Source organism: Paralichthys olivaceus, chromosome 11 (genome assembly GCF_024713975.1).
Source record: "Paralichthys olivaceus isolate ysfri-2021 chromosome 11, ASM2471397v2, whole genome shotgun sequence".
In the NCBI taxonomy this organism is placed as follows: domain Eukaryota; kingdom Metazoa; phylum Chordata; class Actinopteri; order Pleuronectiformes; family Paralichthyidae; genus Paralichthys; species Paralichthys olivaceus.
In genome coordinates, this window is record NC_091103.1 from 24,707,370 (window position 1) to 24,726,232 (window position 18,863).

General features: G+C 40.1%; 1 protein-coding gene across 1 annotated transcript in view; it reads left to right on the forward strand.

The window, feature by feature from the left end:
- LOC109630026 (melatonin receptor type 1B-like) overlaps positions 1-10,970 on the forward strand; it is a 37,895-nt gene extending 26,925 nt beyond the window's left edge. Inside the window, exons 2-3 of the mRNA XM_020088034.2 lie at positions 3,211-3,329; positions 5,005-10,970. Coding sequence (XP_019943593.1) covers positions 3,211-3,329; positions 5,005-5,754 — 869 coding nt within the window. The 3' untranslated portion in view covers positions 5,755-10,970. The remainder of the gene's footprint in view (positions 1-3,210; positions 3,330-5,004) is intronic.
- The last annotated feature ends 7,893 nt before the right edge of the window (positions 10,971-18,863 follow it).

Below are 18,863 nucleotides of genomic sequence, written 5' to 3' on the forward strand. Positions count from 1 at the left end.
AAAAACTGTGATTTTTTTTAAACTGGATATGTGTTTGAATTAAAAAAAAAAGTTCAAGGAAAGAGTCTCTTTTACACACAGTGATAAAATTTATCTAATTTGCAAATGTTCTAGGTACACCGTGAGATTTTGCGACTGAACTATTAAAAATATAAAATATCAAGCACATTTTAACAGGCCCTGCACAGAGTTTGATAAATACTTTCCCATCATGTTTGTTTTCATGCAGAAACAGTGACTCTTCCTCTCTGTGTCACATTGATGTGTGGCAGTGTTGCAGCTCCTGTTCTTATTCCATGTGATTACCTCAGTGGCTTTGTCATATCACAACTCAGACAGCACAGATCACATCAACACTGTCAGAGCTTTTCAGGTATACAGTGTATTTTTTAAGAGTCAGTGACAGAGGACCCTCCAACCACACACACACTCACACAATCATCCACACACACAGCTCTTGGATAGAAACAGCAAAAGGAAAGAAATATGGAACAGCATTGGTACAAAATAGTACAAAACCTTTCTGAAATGGCCTGCAGTGACTCTCTGAGACTGTTAAATCCTGCCTCTTTTTGTTACATAAGCCTTGTTTCTGATGTTTTAAGCTCTGATTCCTTGTATCCTCCTCTCCTCCCTGGATTCACTGTATGTGAGAAATATCTTGGGTCTGCCCTCCCTTAACACTAATATGTATATATATATATATATATATATATATATAATTCTCATTTTTATGCGTTTGACACCCAATTATACTTATTGATCAAGCCTGATGAAACCAATCAGTTAATTAAACTTCAAGAATGTCTTAAGGATATAAAAAGTTGGATGACCTATAATTTTCTGATGCTAAATTCAGACAAAGACTGAAGTTCTTGTAATTGGACCCAAAAACCTCAGAAACTCTCTTTCTAGAGACTTAGTTACTTTAGACGGGATCACCCTAGCCTCCAGCTCCACCATTAAGAGTCTCGGAGTTGTTTTTGATCAGGATCTGTCTTTTAATGTCCATATAAAACAAATTTCAAAGACTGCTTTCTTCTACCTACGTAACATCGCCAAAATTAGACGCATTGTATCTCAAGCTGATGCAGAAAAACTAGTCTATGCATTTGTTACTTCTAGTCTGGACTATTGCAACTCTTTGTTATCAGGTTGCTCCAATAAGTCTCTTAGGACTTTGCAGCTAATTCAGAATGCTGCTGCACGTGTTCTAACAGAACACTACGCTCTCAGAATGCTGGGTTCCTTGTGGTTCCCATAGTCTCCAAAAGTAGATTGGGAGCCAGAGCTTTGAGTTATCAAGCTCCTCTTCTGTGAAACAAACTACCATCTTGGGTTCAGGAGGCAGACACGGTCAACACTTTTAAGCGTAGACTTCAGACTTTCCTCTTTGATAGAGCTTATAGTTAGGGCTGGCTCAGGTCAGCCCTTAGTTATGCTGCTATAGGATAAGACTGCCGGGGGACACCCTCACCCCCCCTCATCCATTGCACGTCTGTCCGTCCTGGGAGAGGGATCCCTCCTCTGTGGCTCTCAGGGGCTTACCAAAGGCAACATGGAAACAAAAAAGGGGGAAGGGTCAATAAACACTGCACACCAACAAAAAAAGGGATCATGAGACAAACACCTGTCCAACAAGGACCGGCCAAAGTGCTAGACATCACTGCTGCAGGCAAAATCAATATTGAAAGTGAAATAACAAAGACACCAAATACAAACAAAATTAATAATACAAATCAAATAATACAAGAACATTTGAAGGCAGATTAACACAGCTAACTGCCTGTATTTAAAAACAGTGCATGTCCTTTTAAGGTTCGTCGTAGAAACCAAAAAGAGCCAAAACAGCAGCAAACCAGGGAGGGTGGCCAATGACGGTCCAACAATGAACCAGGGTCACACCTTGCCAAACCATGAGCCTCAAGCAGTTGTGCTTTTTTACATTAAACTAGGAGTGGATTTAGACACACCCTAAATGCTGTGGTAGATTATAGGAGTTACTGAGATACTGAAATATAATTACTGGAGAATACAGTTACAAGAGAATAGAGATTGACAGCTGCTGTGGCTCAGGGGGAAGAGCGTCATCATTAAACTAGAAGGTTGGCGGTTCAATCCATCTTCCCTAATTCACATGCCAAAATGTCCTTGGGTATAAATACTGAACCGCACATTGCACCTTCTCATAGAGAAAGTGCTGCACATCAATGCACTGTGTAAATGGATGAATTGTAAAAACTATATTGTAAAGTGCTCTGAAAAGTGCTATATGAATACAGACCATTTAAATCATTGGTCACCAACCTTTTATAGCACCAGATCACTTTTAAATTCAAAACGTAAGCCGAGATCTACCACCCCGATGTCTTGCAAAAAACCCACTTAGGAGGGTCATATTTATTATTTTAGTATGAATTCATGCATCTTCAGCTCCTGCAAATAGTTCACAACAAAACACTTTTTAAACAAAAGAATGGATTTGGTCAACAGAAACGCTGCAGTGCTTTTGTTTTGTATTTGTGACATAAATTCAACAGATAAACATTCAAACTCAGGTGAAAGATCATTTTATTCTGCAGTGAAACACAAAGTTGATCTGTCTATGTCACAAACGTATTTACAACACTTCTTGAACCCGTTTCAAAGTAAAAGCACTCCAGTGTTTCACTTCTGAATCCATTCATTTGTTCTAACAGGGCTTTGATTATTGCTAACAGTCCAGAAGATGCAGGACTTCATACCGTGGAGCCATGTCATTTAGTTCAGTGCATAATCCGGCTTGTATTGAAGGAAATGCAGGAGATAAACCTGCTACTCCGCCGCCAGTAGCGGACACACAGCAGGTGTGAACAACAGACAACCGACCCACAGCTGATCTGCTGCGCAACCGCAGACTGTGAGTCCAGAGAGTTACAGATATCGACGGTGAAGACTGTCGAGATCGACCGGTAGATCGCGATCGATGGGTTAGCGACCACTGATTTAGATCAACTTAGAATGGATCACATCATGTACTAACAAACTGTGCATTCCAGTAATGAGCTCATGTATCTTTGTTAGTGTGACTGATTGGTTCACACTGTTAGGAAGCCTGCCTTGGGTGAGTGGTGGCCATACATATCTATAAACCTGCTGCTGCTACACTCAAAGTTGATATTGTTTCAATCACACCCTCACATGACTCTCTTCCTCTCATGCCCTTCACAGGAAATGTCTTCGTGGTGAGCCTGGCCTTCGCTGACTTGGTGGTCGCATTCTATCCCTACCCTCTGGTATTGTATGCCATTTTCCATGACGGCTGGTCACTAGGTGAGACCCAGTGCAAGGTGAGCCATGACTGTATATCTGATGCTCACTTGCCTTTAAACCTTTATCCAGCTTTTGCAGTTCAACTCAAGTCAACTTTATTGACAATTCAGTAGTATGGTATTAACATCTAATCACACATGGACAGCTCTGATTTCATCAGTTCACACTTGGCATTAAATTGTGTTTTTTTTTGCAGTGACCACTTGTGATCAAATGTCACCTTCCAATTGTATATGCAAATAAACACATACATAATTTCTGTTCACAAAGACCAATTGTTGTTTTTGACGAGGAGGTCTGTTTTCATGTGTCTTTCATTTAGTGAATGAGAGAAAGAAAGAAAGCGTGGTCAAGGGGAGGTGGGTATATCAAAGCTCTGCAAAAGCTTTACAATAAAATAAGAAAAAGAATCGATATGTGTCGGTCAGAGTTAATACTATGGTGGTGGCCTTACATATAATACCAGGCCTTAACAGGACCTGCAATTTGCGCCCTTTGATGCTGAGAATGACAAACCCCCAATGAAATCCCTTAACAGGAAATGATAGACGGGAGGATCAGGAAGAGCAGCAGAACAGACAAACAAATATAAACACTACATGAGGTGAAGATGTCTCACACAGCACCCCAACTCAATCCCTTCCCTCCCCACCTCCGATCACCCAGAGCTGTGGCTGAGGGGGTAGAGCGGTCGTCCTCCAACCAGAAGGTCTGGAAGTTCAATCCCCAGTCTTCCCATCTGCATGCCAAAGTGTCCTTGGGCAATATACTGAACCCCAAACTGCCCAATAGAACAACAAAAAGTGCTAGCTATAGAAGCACTCTATGTGTGTGTGAATGGGTGAATGGAAAACTGTAGTGTGAAGCACTTTGAGTGGTCATCAAGACTAGAAAAGCACTATATAAATACAACCATTATGTAAGTATTTGCATCTTCAACCTAAAGCACACATACGTACGTTGTGTCCTTATGTCTTGTGTCTCAACCTCTGCTCTGATTATGAAAAGCTTTGGAGCTTCTCCATCTTGGACCTTTTGATATGAATGTCCCTGAGAGTAGGTACACATTACAATTTACCTTTGCTTTATCTTTGCTTGTCAATGCCTCTACTGCACAGCATCAGTATTGCTGCCTGCGGTGCCAAGGCGCACATATAGCAGAATCACAAAGTAATATATTCCCCTACAACCAAGATTCCTAGGGGGGAATGGCCACATGCAGGCTGGTGCCAAGGCTCTGAATGTGCAATTTTGGGGGGTTAAAGACATTTGCTTGTCAATCTACATGATATTAATTTAATGTAATAATGAATTCTTGGGAAGTAATGAAATCCGAGCTCATACACCAAACTGTAAAAGTTATATAAAACACACAATAAACAATGTTTATCATTATTATGGATTTTCTATTTTCAAGAAATCAAAAACATATTTTCACTTTTCCATGATGAGTGATAGTAGAACAGAATAGTTTAAGTATTTCCTAAAGCCACTATCAGACTGGTCCGTGTAACTTCCAGGATTGCTCTCCTATAGACTTGTCTAACACTTAGTTAACTGTAAGTTATCAAGCTGCAGCAAAACTGTAAGTAGTGAGTTACGCTACAAGCTGGAGCTTAGTCATTTAGTCATTTTTGTGGTGTCATTTACTGCCACACTGAGCTGGCCTATTTCTCTCTCTCTCTGTCTTAGGTGAGTGGCTTCCTGATGGGTTTGAGCGTCATTGGCTCCATCTTCAACATAACAGGCATCGCCATAAACCGCTACTGTTACATCTGCCACAGCTTCAGTTACGACAAGCTGTACAGCTACCGCAACACGCTGCTGCTAGTGGCCCTTATTTGGCTGCTCACTGTCGTTGCCATCGTGCCCAACTTCTTTGTCGGCTCACTGCAGTACGACCCGCGCATCTACTCATGTACATTTGCACAGACAGTCAGCACGTCCTACACCATTGCAGTGGTGGTCATCCATTTCTTTGTGCCCATTGCTGTTGTCACCTTCTGCTACCTACGAATCTGGATCCTGGTCATCCAAGTGAGGCGGAGGGTAATGTCAGAGGTCCGTCCTCGCCTCAAGCCCAATGACCTGAGAAACTTCATCACCATGTTTGTGGTGTTTGTGCTGTTTGCAATTTGTTGGGCACCACTCAATTTCATTGGGCTTGCTGTTGCTATCAACCCTGAAGCAGTGGCACCTCGCATCCCAGAGTGGCTCTTTGTGGTCAGCTACTTCATGGCTTACTTCAACAGTTGCCTTAATGCCATCATCTATGGCCTGCTGAACCAGAACTTCCGCAGAGAGTACAAGCGGATCATCATGTCTGTGTGGATGCCACACCTTTTCTTCCAGGAGACATCGCGGGGGGGCACTGAGGGCATGAAGAGTAAACCCTCACCAGGACTCAATAATAACGAGCAAGTGAAAGGAGAAACTGTGTGACACTGCTTTCCTCCTCTTTGATCTCGTCCTTTCTTTTTTCACTTGTGCAGTGCCATCTATCAGAATTTAATCTCTTCTGTGCCAAAGCAATGAACTCTGTAAATATAGATAGAGTGACCAACAGTGAGTGTGAGTGAGATTAAAAGAAAAGAAAAGTTTTCTCAAAAAGCATAATGGCAGCAATAGCTGTGTTCTCCATTGTTTTAAGAGTGCCATTCATGAAACACAAGGCTCATCAATTTTGATTTGAAGGGATTTCACTTGAATTTGTCTTCATTCATCTGATTCTGCAATGCACGGTTTCTATTTAGTAGCAATATTAAGTATCCCCGTAAAAAATTGTTTGAATTTTCAACCAAACATGATGTTCAGTGCTGCAAACTAATCACCCCAATCATTTTTGGCTTCTACCTCAGGAGTAGGGCCCTCACTGGGGCCAGGAACTAGACTAACAATCTGGTCTCCGTGGACAAAATACAGAGAAGGTTCCTGAGTTGCTTTGAACATTCTTGTATATCTGGAAAGGTTTTGGGATTTTAAATCTGCTACATATGAAATAAACAGTGAAGCCTTTTGTTTCGCATCTTTACTCTTTGACATTTGATTTTCAAATGCTTTTTTTATACATTTCAAACAAAATTTGTAATAACTTCCGTGTTTTTTTTCAAAAATAAGAAAACCAAAATTGATGAGCCGTACACATGTATCATAACTTATTATGCATCATGTTTTGTACACCTCAGGGTGCCTGCCTCCTCTACTGTTGTATGTATTTGAAAGGGGAGGCATACAGAGATTAGTAATTTGGATATATTACATCATGAGGTCAATGATGGTTGTCTTCTGTCCACACAGTGTCTTCATTATCCTCATGGATTTCTGTACTGTACTAGTAATGTACTACAAGTGTTTTGGCACACCAGATATTTTCAAAGGCATTCTGTGTATTAGTAATTATTGTACATTTTAAAGCAAAAATGTATTCAGTTATTTTCTCATATTTTATTATAGAACTGTTGGTAAATGCACTACAGCATGATGACCTTCTAACAGATGACTTTCAATTTGTTACTGGTTGATGCCTCAAATTTGTATTGGACATTTCCATTGTTTGTCAAAGGTGCCTGATTTATTGTTCATCTCCTCAAAGTGAAAGATTTTACCAAAAACAGCAAACCGTGCTGCCAGAAAGCTGTGGTGGACTTACAGGTGTATTATCATTGTGAAGCTACTTAACCAACATCCCTCATCTGCTCATAGGTTTGTGTCAAGGTGTGTTCACACTGAATGAGAAGTCACACACACACACGTATACCCTATAACAGGTTAAAATCTGGCATCTTAAGGTGTTACATTTTTGAACACCATATTTCTGTCCTTTTTATGTGATGAAACATTATATAATAACCACACTGCATTAATGCACTCCACTCTCTGGAGGATGAAGTGAAAGTATAGATTATATAATATGTTTTAGTATATCATCAATAAATTATATTGCTGATGTCCATGATTCACATATTCCGATATTAAACTCATACTCAACATACGTCTTTTCAGCCCTCGGTGATGATCAGCCTCTCTTTAGTGGGACAGGTGTAGCACCTGGGTTGTAGAGTCTGATGGGCATGTTCGTGGACTGCTGTGTCTGCACAGTAATGTTGGCCTCTTGGGCATAGTGCTTCTTTATGAAAGCTTAGGTCTGGCTCATAATCATGTCTCCATCTGCAGCATAGTGGAGGCAGGCTGTGCCACATTGAGAGGGCCATCCTGACAATGTACACCTCTTTCAAGACCTTTTTCCGAAGATGATTATCTCTCAGTGACCGTAGTTCCAAACACACTTGATCCTCTGGTGACCACTGTACCTGGATCTGAAACCTAGGGTGAACTGTTAGTACAGGAAAGGACTTTTTTTCTACAAATCCCCACCTGTCACCAGAGCTGTGGTGACAGGTGACCACACCCCAGTTCAGTTTCACATATTTCCATTTTTTTGGGTCGCTGCTAGTGAAAACCTTGTACTCTCTCTCTGGTTGGGTGATTAGCCAACCAGCTGCCCCCACTGGCTCCCTGCTTGGCAGCATACTCGCTGTTCTGCAGCCCTCCTGGCAGTCTTGTACCTATGCTCTTCACCCTAAGCATCGGCCAGGGCAAAGGTGATAATCTCCTCACTGATGAAGTCCTGTTTCAGCCCTATATGCTCAACCTACGCAATGTTAATTTTCCCATCATCCTTAGGCTGTTCAAGAATTCACTTGGGCTCTTAGTCCTCTGTCCCATGTTCAATTCCAATGTTTCCTGCTCTGAGCATAGCCTGTAAGCAACTTTTATCTTCAGCATGGATTGAGAATACCAAGATGAACATTTATTCAAACTGGTACAGCATGTCTTTTCATGATTTCTTGATCCATTGAAAAGACCTGGCTGTATGATGTCAATTTTCATTCTCTGCACATAACATTCAACGTTCATCACAACTGTCCAGAGATGGACAGCCATGGGACACAGACTGGACAGACCATAATCACACCAGGTTAGGCTCTCTACTTGATGGGTCCTTGTTCACTTAACCAGCCTTCCTCATTTCCACCAATTGAATGCACTTTAAATAAATGTGCTGTTTTTCATCCAAAAATTAAGTCTACTTTAAGAAACAGTGTGTAGTGAATAGCACATTTGCAAGTGCAAAGCATGAAATTTGTACGTCTGGGACATTTTGACATGGTTACAGTTAGATGTAAGTTAAGGTTTTGATACTTTTGTTGAAGCATTAACCTTCAGTGTGTAAGGAATTAGTAAAAAACTAAGATGCCAGATTTCAACTAGTAATGAAATAAAAGGTTTGCACATAGAGACATAAAAATCCTATGATTTAACACTGTACATGGTTTTGACCACATCACTTGTGATTATGCATGAATTGCCTAACTAAAGCTAACTAACAAACTAACACACACACACACACACAAAAAATGCACACGTGACAAAAAATAACTTCTGAATTTGGTCTGCACGCACCTTCATTCATCAAACAAATGCATTTTGTCTGCTCGAGTGTAAGAGTATTTTGGTATGTAAGCTTACTACAGTCATAACACAAAAACTCTGAAGGTATGTAAAAGCACAATTGTCTATGAAGCCCGGGTGCAAGTGTACTTATGCAGTTTACAGGTTTAAATCTTAGTAAAGTTTAATCTTAGTAATGATGAGAATCACCACTTTCTCTATGCATTTCATTTTTCATATTACTACCAGAGAACAGACAGGAGCTTCTTGTGAATAAAGCTACCACTGTTTTTATCCAGTTCATCTTAGTAAAAACCAAGTGAATCAGTGCGTCCAGCCTGGTCTCCGGGCTAGTCTTGCTGTGTTCTAAGTTGTTATATAGAATGTGCATGATTTTTTCTGACTGACCTTTATGTTTTATTACTTCTTGGTTTTGGTCCAATAATAACTGTGAAAATTGTTGCTGAAAATATTGTGATGATAATGAAATAGAAATGATGATAATTGGTAGGACTTGGTAATGGTGCATGTTAAATCTGTTTGCTGTAAATGTCATGATTAATGGATGAATGAAAAAGACATAATGGTTGTAAGCTAAGCAGTTTAATAAGGGGGCCTTTATTTACCTCACTTGTGGAGAAAGTCTTAATGCTAATTTAACTTCCCTGTGTAACAAGTATATTTGATATCTCAGTGAGATTTGCCTCAAAGTCCTGTCACTTCCTTTAAAAAATCTCAACTAGCTTGATGAGGATAATCTCTCTTTCTCCTTGTTGAACTTTTAATTTGAAACAATATGTGTAATCTTCATGATGTCACTAAACTGTGATAGAAAACATTTTTTAGATGAATTTAGATTCATCTGTGACTTCTTTTCATGAATCTGAGCCAATATTGTTATTAGGAGAAATTCAATTTAATTTTATTTGTATATACGTTTTAACTTTAACTTTAAATGCAGAGATGGTGTCTGCCTCCCGACCCACAGGAGAGGAGCCTGGTAGCTGAATGCTCTACCTCCTGTTCTACTCTTACAGACTCTTGGAACCACAAGAGAGCCTCTGTGTTGGGAATGAAGTGATCTATTTGGTGTTATCAGGTCTTTGATGCATGAAGGGGCTTGATTGTTAAGGGCTTTATATGCGAGGAGCAGGATTTTGAATTCTATTCTGAATTTTATAGGGAGCAAAAGGGAGAGAGTGAGCATTAAATGATTGTTGGTAGGGTGAGTTGACCTATGTATGGCACTATTAATACTAATTTCCTTTGTATGTTTCTATCTATACATTTACCATTATTTCTTTGTGCTGTGTTATTACGTCCACCAAGGAGGTTACGTTTTCACCAATGTTTGTTAGTTTGATCGACTGCAGGATTATGCAAAGAGAACCTGGTGGAGAAAAGGGACATGGGCCCGAGAATGGAGTTTGGTTCATATCCAGTGAAACAGGCAGATCCAGGATGTTTGATTCCCTTTCCTCAACATTGTGAGAGAAGGCATTAAAGACACTTTTGTCGATTTCTCAGGAAATAATGTGTTGAATTCCAACATATTTACAGAGTTGATATTAGTAAAATTTGGTGCAGATTATCAGACAACTCCCCTTATATAGGCTATTCCTGTGAGTGCCATTCTAGTTGGAGGCATTATATGAACATATATTTATTTGAGAACTCACGATGTGGTAAACATCAGTCAACAAGTCAATGTTCTGGGTTTTGTCAGGATCCAGATGACTACGTATCGTTGATATTTGGTGCTGATGATTGAAATAAGAGTTATGCAGCTTTGATAGAGGTGCTCTCTTTGTAATTTTCCCAGCACAAAAACAATAGTCAGTGCAAACGATGGCATAATGATGAAATTGAGTCTGAAAGATTTTTCACTGCTCTCAAAGTTACCAACTTGTCCTAACCTCAAGTTGAATAATGTATTGATTCTGGGGTTTGCGTACCATTGTTCCATTGTCTTTTATTATATGAAATTGTTGACGTTGTGTCATGACTTTGGTCTCAGTTTCAGAATCACTATCCTATTGAAAAGACAGAAACAAGATATGCTGAATTCATAACTGTGACTGTGATAACATGATGGAAATATAATTTATAAGTTTGCCACTGTAAAATATTTGCCACTGTAACAAGTTAAAATATCAATAAAATTATTATTTTAATTTTCTTAACTTGTATTATTGTTTCATGCACACATTTGTTCAAATCTGCAGCACACAGGGCATACTGTAGCCAGAATGAAAGGCCCTCTTCAGAGACAGTGAAGACACATGGAGGTGAAACTTAGCTTAATAAACGCAAGAATTCCTAGTTTTCATCACACTAATGAAAAACTATTGAAAAACACATTTTCTCTTTGGTTTTCATTTCCTAAATCATAAACCCAGGTCCTTTCATTCCAAACAAAAGTGGTGGAGTTAGGGTTTGATTTATTGTATTTAGCTTTACTTTGCTACTTAAAGGTTCAGTGTGTAAGATTTAGGTTAAAGGGATCTTTTGGCAAAAATTTAATATAAAATAATCCTAGTGATGTTTTCACTAGTGTGTTTCATCTAAATTGTATGAATGGTTGTTTTCTTTACCATAGAATGGGCCCTTTATATTTAAATACTTTATATTTACATCAAGAGCGGGACCTCTCTACGGAGGCTGCCATGTTTTTTACAGCCGTCCAAACTGAACAAACTAAACATTTTTTGGGTTTTTATGACAACTGAAGCTACCAGAGGTTCTCTGTCGTGTTTGGAAGGGGAGGGTGAGGTGAGGGGTGTTCAGCTGCGACCATAGACTGTATATAAAGATGGACGTAGTGTCCTTGATGTCACCCATTGGTTTCTGAAGAGTGAAAATGAGGCTCGCAGTGGGCGTTTCACCCAGCACCATCTTGCCATCTCCTCCTAGTTCCTGGCTAACCCATAAACATGAGGACGACCTTCACAAGCTTCATCTGCACAACACTTCATGTGTTCGTCCCTCAACTTGTGCAATACTTTGCTTTAATTGTTAGAAAGTTAAGAAAACAGGTCTACATCTGGAGTCAGTGCTGAAGTGATGGCTCAGTGTTCAGTCTTGTTGTTGTCCAGTTCTGTCTCCTCATGTTGGACATCCATGGGTGCCGGATATCTGACTCACCAACATTCTACACGTTCACTTATTTGACACTCGAATGACAGAGTCAGTAAAGTCAGACAAGTTCACGTTTCAGTCGATCACAGTAAATCTGTTCCTGCAGGATGATAATCTAGGTTTGTGGTAATATTAATGAATGTGGTAATAAATTAAGTCCAGCTCAACAAGTTTCATACTGCAGCAGCTGCACCAACGTTATTTCTGAAACAATAATCTAATAAAACATTATTACTGAAGTTACTCAGAGTAACTAGTCAAGCCAAATAGGATGGAGAGCTCAAAAACTTTACATAACGTTAGATATCTAACTTGGTGGAGCTCATTCACTAAACACACAGTCACCTTCAGTTTAAAAGATTTATCACCATGAACTCTAACGCTCCTCTCTCCGCTGTGTGGGCCGCTTCATGACGGTTAAATAACCCCCGTCGCTCCCGTTAGCATCGCCATTACTGCTGGTATCTTGCCTGGAGGTTAGCGGAGCTAAGCTAACCAGCCAGGTACAGAGACAATGATACCTGCTCATCACTACTGACACGTAAATAAAATACAGTTCTTTACTCACCACAGAAACTGGAGCACAGACGTCTTCGACTTCTCCGTCAGGACAATCAGCCGAACAACAAACGATAATATTCATCCGACATGTGAGTGAAAACTCCTCCCCAGACTCCGCTCGTGTTCGGTGATGGGGATTAGCCTGTTAGCTCAGGTGAAGCCGAGCAGACCACAGGCTAACAGCCAGAGTAACGAGCTAATGGTGACGTCACGTGTCAATCAAGTGATAATTATTAACAATTTCAAACCTCTATATTATCTAAACGAACGAGTTAGAAAAAAATTCATCCCCCCACAGAAGAACTTACTGATTGAGACTAAAACTGTTTTTTGAACCAGAAACACGTTTAATTCTGCTCTAAAGTCTGGCTTTTTAACATGGGAGTCAATGGGAATTGACTCCTTCTTGGAGCCAGCCTCAAGTGGCCACCCAGTGAACTGCAGCTTTTTGCACTTCCGCATTGGCCTCATCGCTCAGCCCGAGTGGTTGCCGCTTGGCTGCGACATGAAACTCCACCACTAAATGTCACTAAATTCTACATACTGTACCTTTAAGTCAACATGTGACATCACACATCACATGCTGGATTAAGATACAGTCACTGTAACTGTTCAAATAGATATTTATCTTTATTCAATTCAATTCAATTTTATTTGTATAGCGCCAAATCATAATATACATTATCTCAAGGAACTTAACATAGAAGGTCAGGACCTTAAAATCTAAATATAGAGAAACCCAACTGTTTCCACAATGAGCAAGCACTTTGGCGACTGTGGAGAGGAAAAACTCCTTCATTAACAGGGAGAAACCTCTGGCAGAACCAAGCTCAATGTGGCCGATCATCTGCCTCGACCGGTTGGGGTGAGCAAAGAAAACGGGGGAAGGAGATGAGAGAGGGGTGGAAAAGAGGGGAGAGAAGAGAGAGGGAAAGTGGAGAGGGGGAAGTAGGGGAGAGAAAGACCGGGGACACTTGAGCGCCATCAGGTATCAGATCTGACTAGTTAAAAATGGAACAACAGTGTAAAGACTATTAATTACTGTGGATAACAGACATATTTTATATCATAATGAATTACTGCAATATTGTAATTAGTAATAGGAGAAGTTGTTGTCCTGAGGTTCCGGGGTCAGAGATATCTGAAATGAGAGAGAAAAAGAGAGAGAGAGACTATGGGAGTACAAAGTGAAATAGTCATTGACGTGTACAAAATAAATAAATGAGTGAATGTGGGGGGACAGAGAGAAGTGGAGAGGTGCTCAGTGCATGATGGGAGTTCCCCCAGCAGTCTAAACCTATAGCAGCATAACTAAGTGATGGTTCAGGACTCACCTGATCAAGAACTAACTATAGGCTTCATCAAAAAGGAACGTTTTAACTTTAACTTTAAATGCTGAGATGGTGTCTGCCTCCCGAACCCAGAGTGGGAGTTGGTTCCACAGAAGAGGGGCCTGGTAGCTGAATGCTCTACCTCCTGTTCTAATCTTACTGACTCTTGGAACCACAAGAGAGCCTGTGTTTTGTGAACGAAGTGATCTATTTGGATAATATGGTGTTATCAGGTCTTTGATGTATGAAGGGGCTTGATTGTTAAGGGCTTTAAACGCGAGGAGCAGGATTTTGAAATCTATTGAGAATTTTAAAGGGAGCCAATGTAGAGAAGCTAAGACAGGAGTAATATGATCTCTACTTCTAGTTCCTGTCAGCACTCGTGCTGCGGCATTTTGGACCAACTGGAGACTTTTTACTGATTTCCTGGGGCATCCTGATAATAAGGAATTACAGTAATCAAAATCCGTTTATCCGTTTGATATGCAGCAAGGAACTGAATAACATGTTGCCATCAACTTTATTATTTGAAACAAGCTTGGAAGGAGCAACCAGTCCTGATCCTGACATTACAAAAAGTCCCCAAAAAAGTTTTCATGTCAGCACGAACTAACGATGAACAGACAATGAACGACCGAAAAACCCAAAGAATTGGATATGGAGTTTACCCATGATCTGCCTGTCACACATGCAGTGGCAGGAATGTATTAACTCCACTTAGCCTCCGCGAGTTGTGTGATTTTCTTGACAACACACACACCATTGTCAGCTCTTGTCATCACGAACTCTCTCGACATCTTTGTCAGTGTCTTCTACATGTGTGTCGCCGCTTTTTTCTTGTTTTGTTTTGTTTGCTGTTTTTCCATTTTTGCTTCTGCTTTTGAAATGTCATCAACCCCCTCACTTGCTTGTGGTGAATCCAGCGGGGATCCCCTGCTGTGTTCACACATCGACTTCTCCTGGATTTCGACTGACTCCATACCAGGAGGTCAGGTAAAGACAGTCCATAGTCCACTCAGACATTTACGTTCACACACCACCTCCGGAAAAATTACGAAGAAATTGTGGTCAGCTTCACATTAACATGTGCATGTGTTTGGCCTGTGGAATCAGAACACAGATGCTGTTCTCTATTTCATTATATTTCACAAATTAAAATCCAAGCTTAACCACATATTAAATAGCATGGCTCATTATATGTACTGTATTTGTCTTTATATTATTATCATCATGTTTTCATAATTTCATACTTTTTTATTGTCCACATCTGTGTAAAGCACTTGGGTCAACCAGTACTGTTTTAATGTGCTGGTTGCTGGATTTAATGCTCCTCTTTTCCTCTTTTCTTCACCTCTGCTGCTCTCAGTATTTTCACACCTGCTTTCAGCCATTTCTCTGTGCTCCTTCATGCTTCTGCACATTAGTATCATCATCATCATCAGGAGTCGTCTCCCTTTGTGACCACAGCCTCAAGCATGATGCAAGATTAATGCCTACAAATTGACTCCCTGGGCCCCAATATTGCTTACTATAAGTTCCACGGTGGCCATCATCCTGGCAGAGGAGTCAAATCACTTCTGACAGAAGGAGCTATAGCTTCGGGCATGAAGAGAAGACTGAAGCCTGTGCATTCTGGCAAGACAGAGGCATCTTAGCACCTGTACCAGTGGTGCTGGTGCATGTTTCACCAGCAGGGACTATACCAGAATCTAAACCATACTGTACATATACCAAAGATCAAGCAAAGGGTATTAAGGTATCTGAGCCGAATGACCATTTCTATTTGTTTTTGGTTAGAAGATGACCACAATGATCAGGTCCAACCTCTTTGAGCTTTGACAGTTATTTTCAGTAAATTAAATCAGTACTAAGTGAATTACAGTCTCTGTGACTACAGCCTCTAACGACACTCGAGTTCACAACTCATCCAGGCGTAGATGTATCTCAAACCTTGTGTTTCAAATTCATGGAACACATCCCTCTGTTGCCACCTGTTGTGGAATGTAATTCTGTTGAGGCACTGGAGAAATGCACCAACAACCAAGGAGGCACGAATGCACCTGAGCGAGTTACGGCCGCTGAGCAATGCTAATCCTGCCCCAAAAATGGAGCATCACTAATCTGTTCAATACATACGCAATATGTTGAATCAAATTCATTCTAAATTGACAGGCGCATGTCCGCTGTCTGCAATAAGTGTACTGCCAAGCGTTTATTTCTCTATATAAGGACATCCGTTTGGTGTATCATAAAGATGGCGGTGTGCTGAACAGACAAGTTAAAGTTATAAGGGATGGTCCCAAAAAGTAAAAAAACCACATGAATTTCACAACTGAAACTGAAATAATTGTATCGGAGGCAGATACCACAAAAGGCACACGTTTCTGTAGTTTGTCCTCCGGAGTCACGATGTTAAAAAATAAAAGAAACCTGGGCTGCAATAACTGAGCTGGTGAATGTCCCCTGAGGTTCTGACAGTGTACAAGTAAAAAAAATGGTTGATATGAAAAAATGAATCGCAGACAGGAGGACAAGGAAAATCTGATCTGACAGGATGAGAGGCTGGCAGCAATTAAGTCATTAATTGGATTTTGTTCAGGGAATGATGACATCTACAATGAACCATCACCCTGAGGTAATTTATTTCATAATGTTAAGATGATATTTGCAATTTCTTGTGTCTTTTGTAATCAAGGAGTGCACTTTTTATTTTTATTTAAACGAAAATAGCAGTGCTGCTTGCAACAGTTAATTAGTTGGGCTAAACAATATAATTTATAGGTCCTGGAGGATGCAGGAGCGGAGGATGACGCTCTCACTCTTAGTTGCCAGTGTCACCCAAACTTCCTACACACTTCATAGTCCTCTTCCCTGGGGTCTGGAGGTTCTACAAGAATCAGCTGGCTCTCCTGGATACAGTGAAGGAAATTGTGACAGGAATAGAAGACATTAATGAAACACTTATTGGATGTCTTTGCAAATAAATAAATATGAAGATGTGTGTTATTGGCTTCTGAAAAAGAGAAAAGAGAAACCCATGAATAAGGATACATTCTTTCTCACGTTATTCAGTATACTTTTTGAAATAGGGCTTTTTAACTTACCATCATTAAAGATGCTGCATAAAGGTTTAGCGAGCTAGCACTGCAGTCCTACTAGGAGGTCCCTGATTTGACTGTGCGTCTTCATGTCTGTCTGGTTGTGGTTCTGGTACAGGTGGTAAGGGGATGCCAAAAGCCATAGGTTGTGCCGGACACAGCACGTCATGATAATTCTGCACCTTCTCAGGTGTGTGCGTGGAAGTCATTGTAACGCTCCTCTTGAGGGGGTCGAGGAGAACAGAACTATATACGAAATATAATTCTAAAAGCTCTCATATCTTTTTTTTTAGCAAACAATTAATCAATTAAAATCCACTACAGACGCACAATTCCACGGCACTAAAAATTGTTGGGAGTGACTGATCAATTATAGGCCAATAAAATTTTTTTACGAAAGAACATTCTCATGTACTCTATTGTAAACTTAGCTAAACTAAGCTTTTTCAACTGGTATAGTTGAAGATTTTAATTATGAAAATAAATGGTGATAATGAAAGAGTTTTATGCTTATTTCATGCTGGTTTTATCACTGTTGAGTTTGACGTAGTTATAGGAGAACCAGGATTTGATTTCCGGGAAGCAATCAGAGAGGGATGAAGGCGGGAGGATGGGGATAGGTTTGGTGGACATGTAGAGCTGGGTGTCATCTGCATCATACATGGAATATATGGCCAAAAGGAAGTAAATAGATGATAAACATAAGGATAGAACCCTGGGGAACAACAGTAATGAGGAAATGACCGGGATTTAAAAAGATTTGGGTTGGAGGAACGCCAATGGAGGCAAGTCTGTCAAGGAGAATATTATGAGAAATGGTGTCAAAGGCATTACAGAAGTTTTGTGGAAGCTGGTGAAAGGAGAACTCAGGCAGCAGCTGATGTCTTATGCAGAATATTATAATGTAGACTTGATGCATCAAGGAGACCAGAAGGTGGAATATTATATAAACGCTCAAAGAGTAACATGAGCAATTGTAACCCCCAAGTCTCAAGATGTCTACCCCAGCATCCCAATATACCTCCCTGTACTTGTGGCACCCATTCTAACAGCACATCAATGAATGGCTAGAATTGCTGTCACTCTACAGTTACATGTAGGTGTTTGCATCCTATTGGATAGTTAAGTCCAAATATGCATTCTTAAACCACATTGTGTCCTTACATCTTACCACTGGTGAAATACGCAAAAGAGTTGAAGTTGGTGCCTCTCTGTCTGGAGCATCTGAGTTAGATATGAAGGAACCTAAGTGTAGAAACTACAATGCACTGTTGGTTGGTCCTTTATCTATAACCTGACCTTTGGTACTGCTTATAGAAAGAAGGGAGTATTAGTGTACAGGTATCATAATATACATAAAAAAGAAAGTGAATGAGAACGACGGGCTGAGAGAACCAAAGAGGATTGCTGGTCAATTTTGTCAACTTTGGCAATAATAAGGGCATTAAGGACATAAATAAAAAAATAACCTGAGTTTTTATGGATGTAGCACAAACATAGCTGGCAGTTTATGTATTAAACATAAACTAGCAAGTTATCTGGAGGAAGCCTGGGAGATGTGGAAAAAAGGCTCTTTATTGAATCAATGTATATCTACAGATGTTAGATATACATATATATCTAACAACTGTTCAATAGTTCTATAATTACTTCACTAAACAGTTTATCCTTCTTGTGCCTATGCATCCACTCTCTTTTACAGTGACCCTGGGATATGGTGGTCCTAGAACTCAAAGCACTACAATTCAAGGAAACAGAAAAATACATGAAATATTTGAAGATGCAGAAAACATCGTAATTAGCATGAGAATGTACGAGTGAAAACCTGCATGAGGTTTTTTTACAGAACCAATCCCCAAAGTCTGTTCCACAATTTCCATAAGGCAAAGTTCAGTCCAGATGGATTGTGAGTGTGAGCTGGGGGTGTGGATAATGAAGTTCTGACAGATGGTGATGGTGATGTGAGTATGAG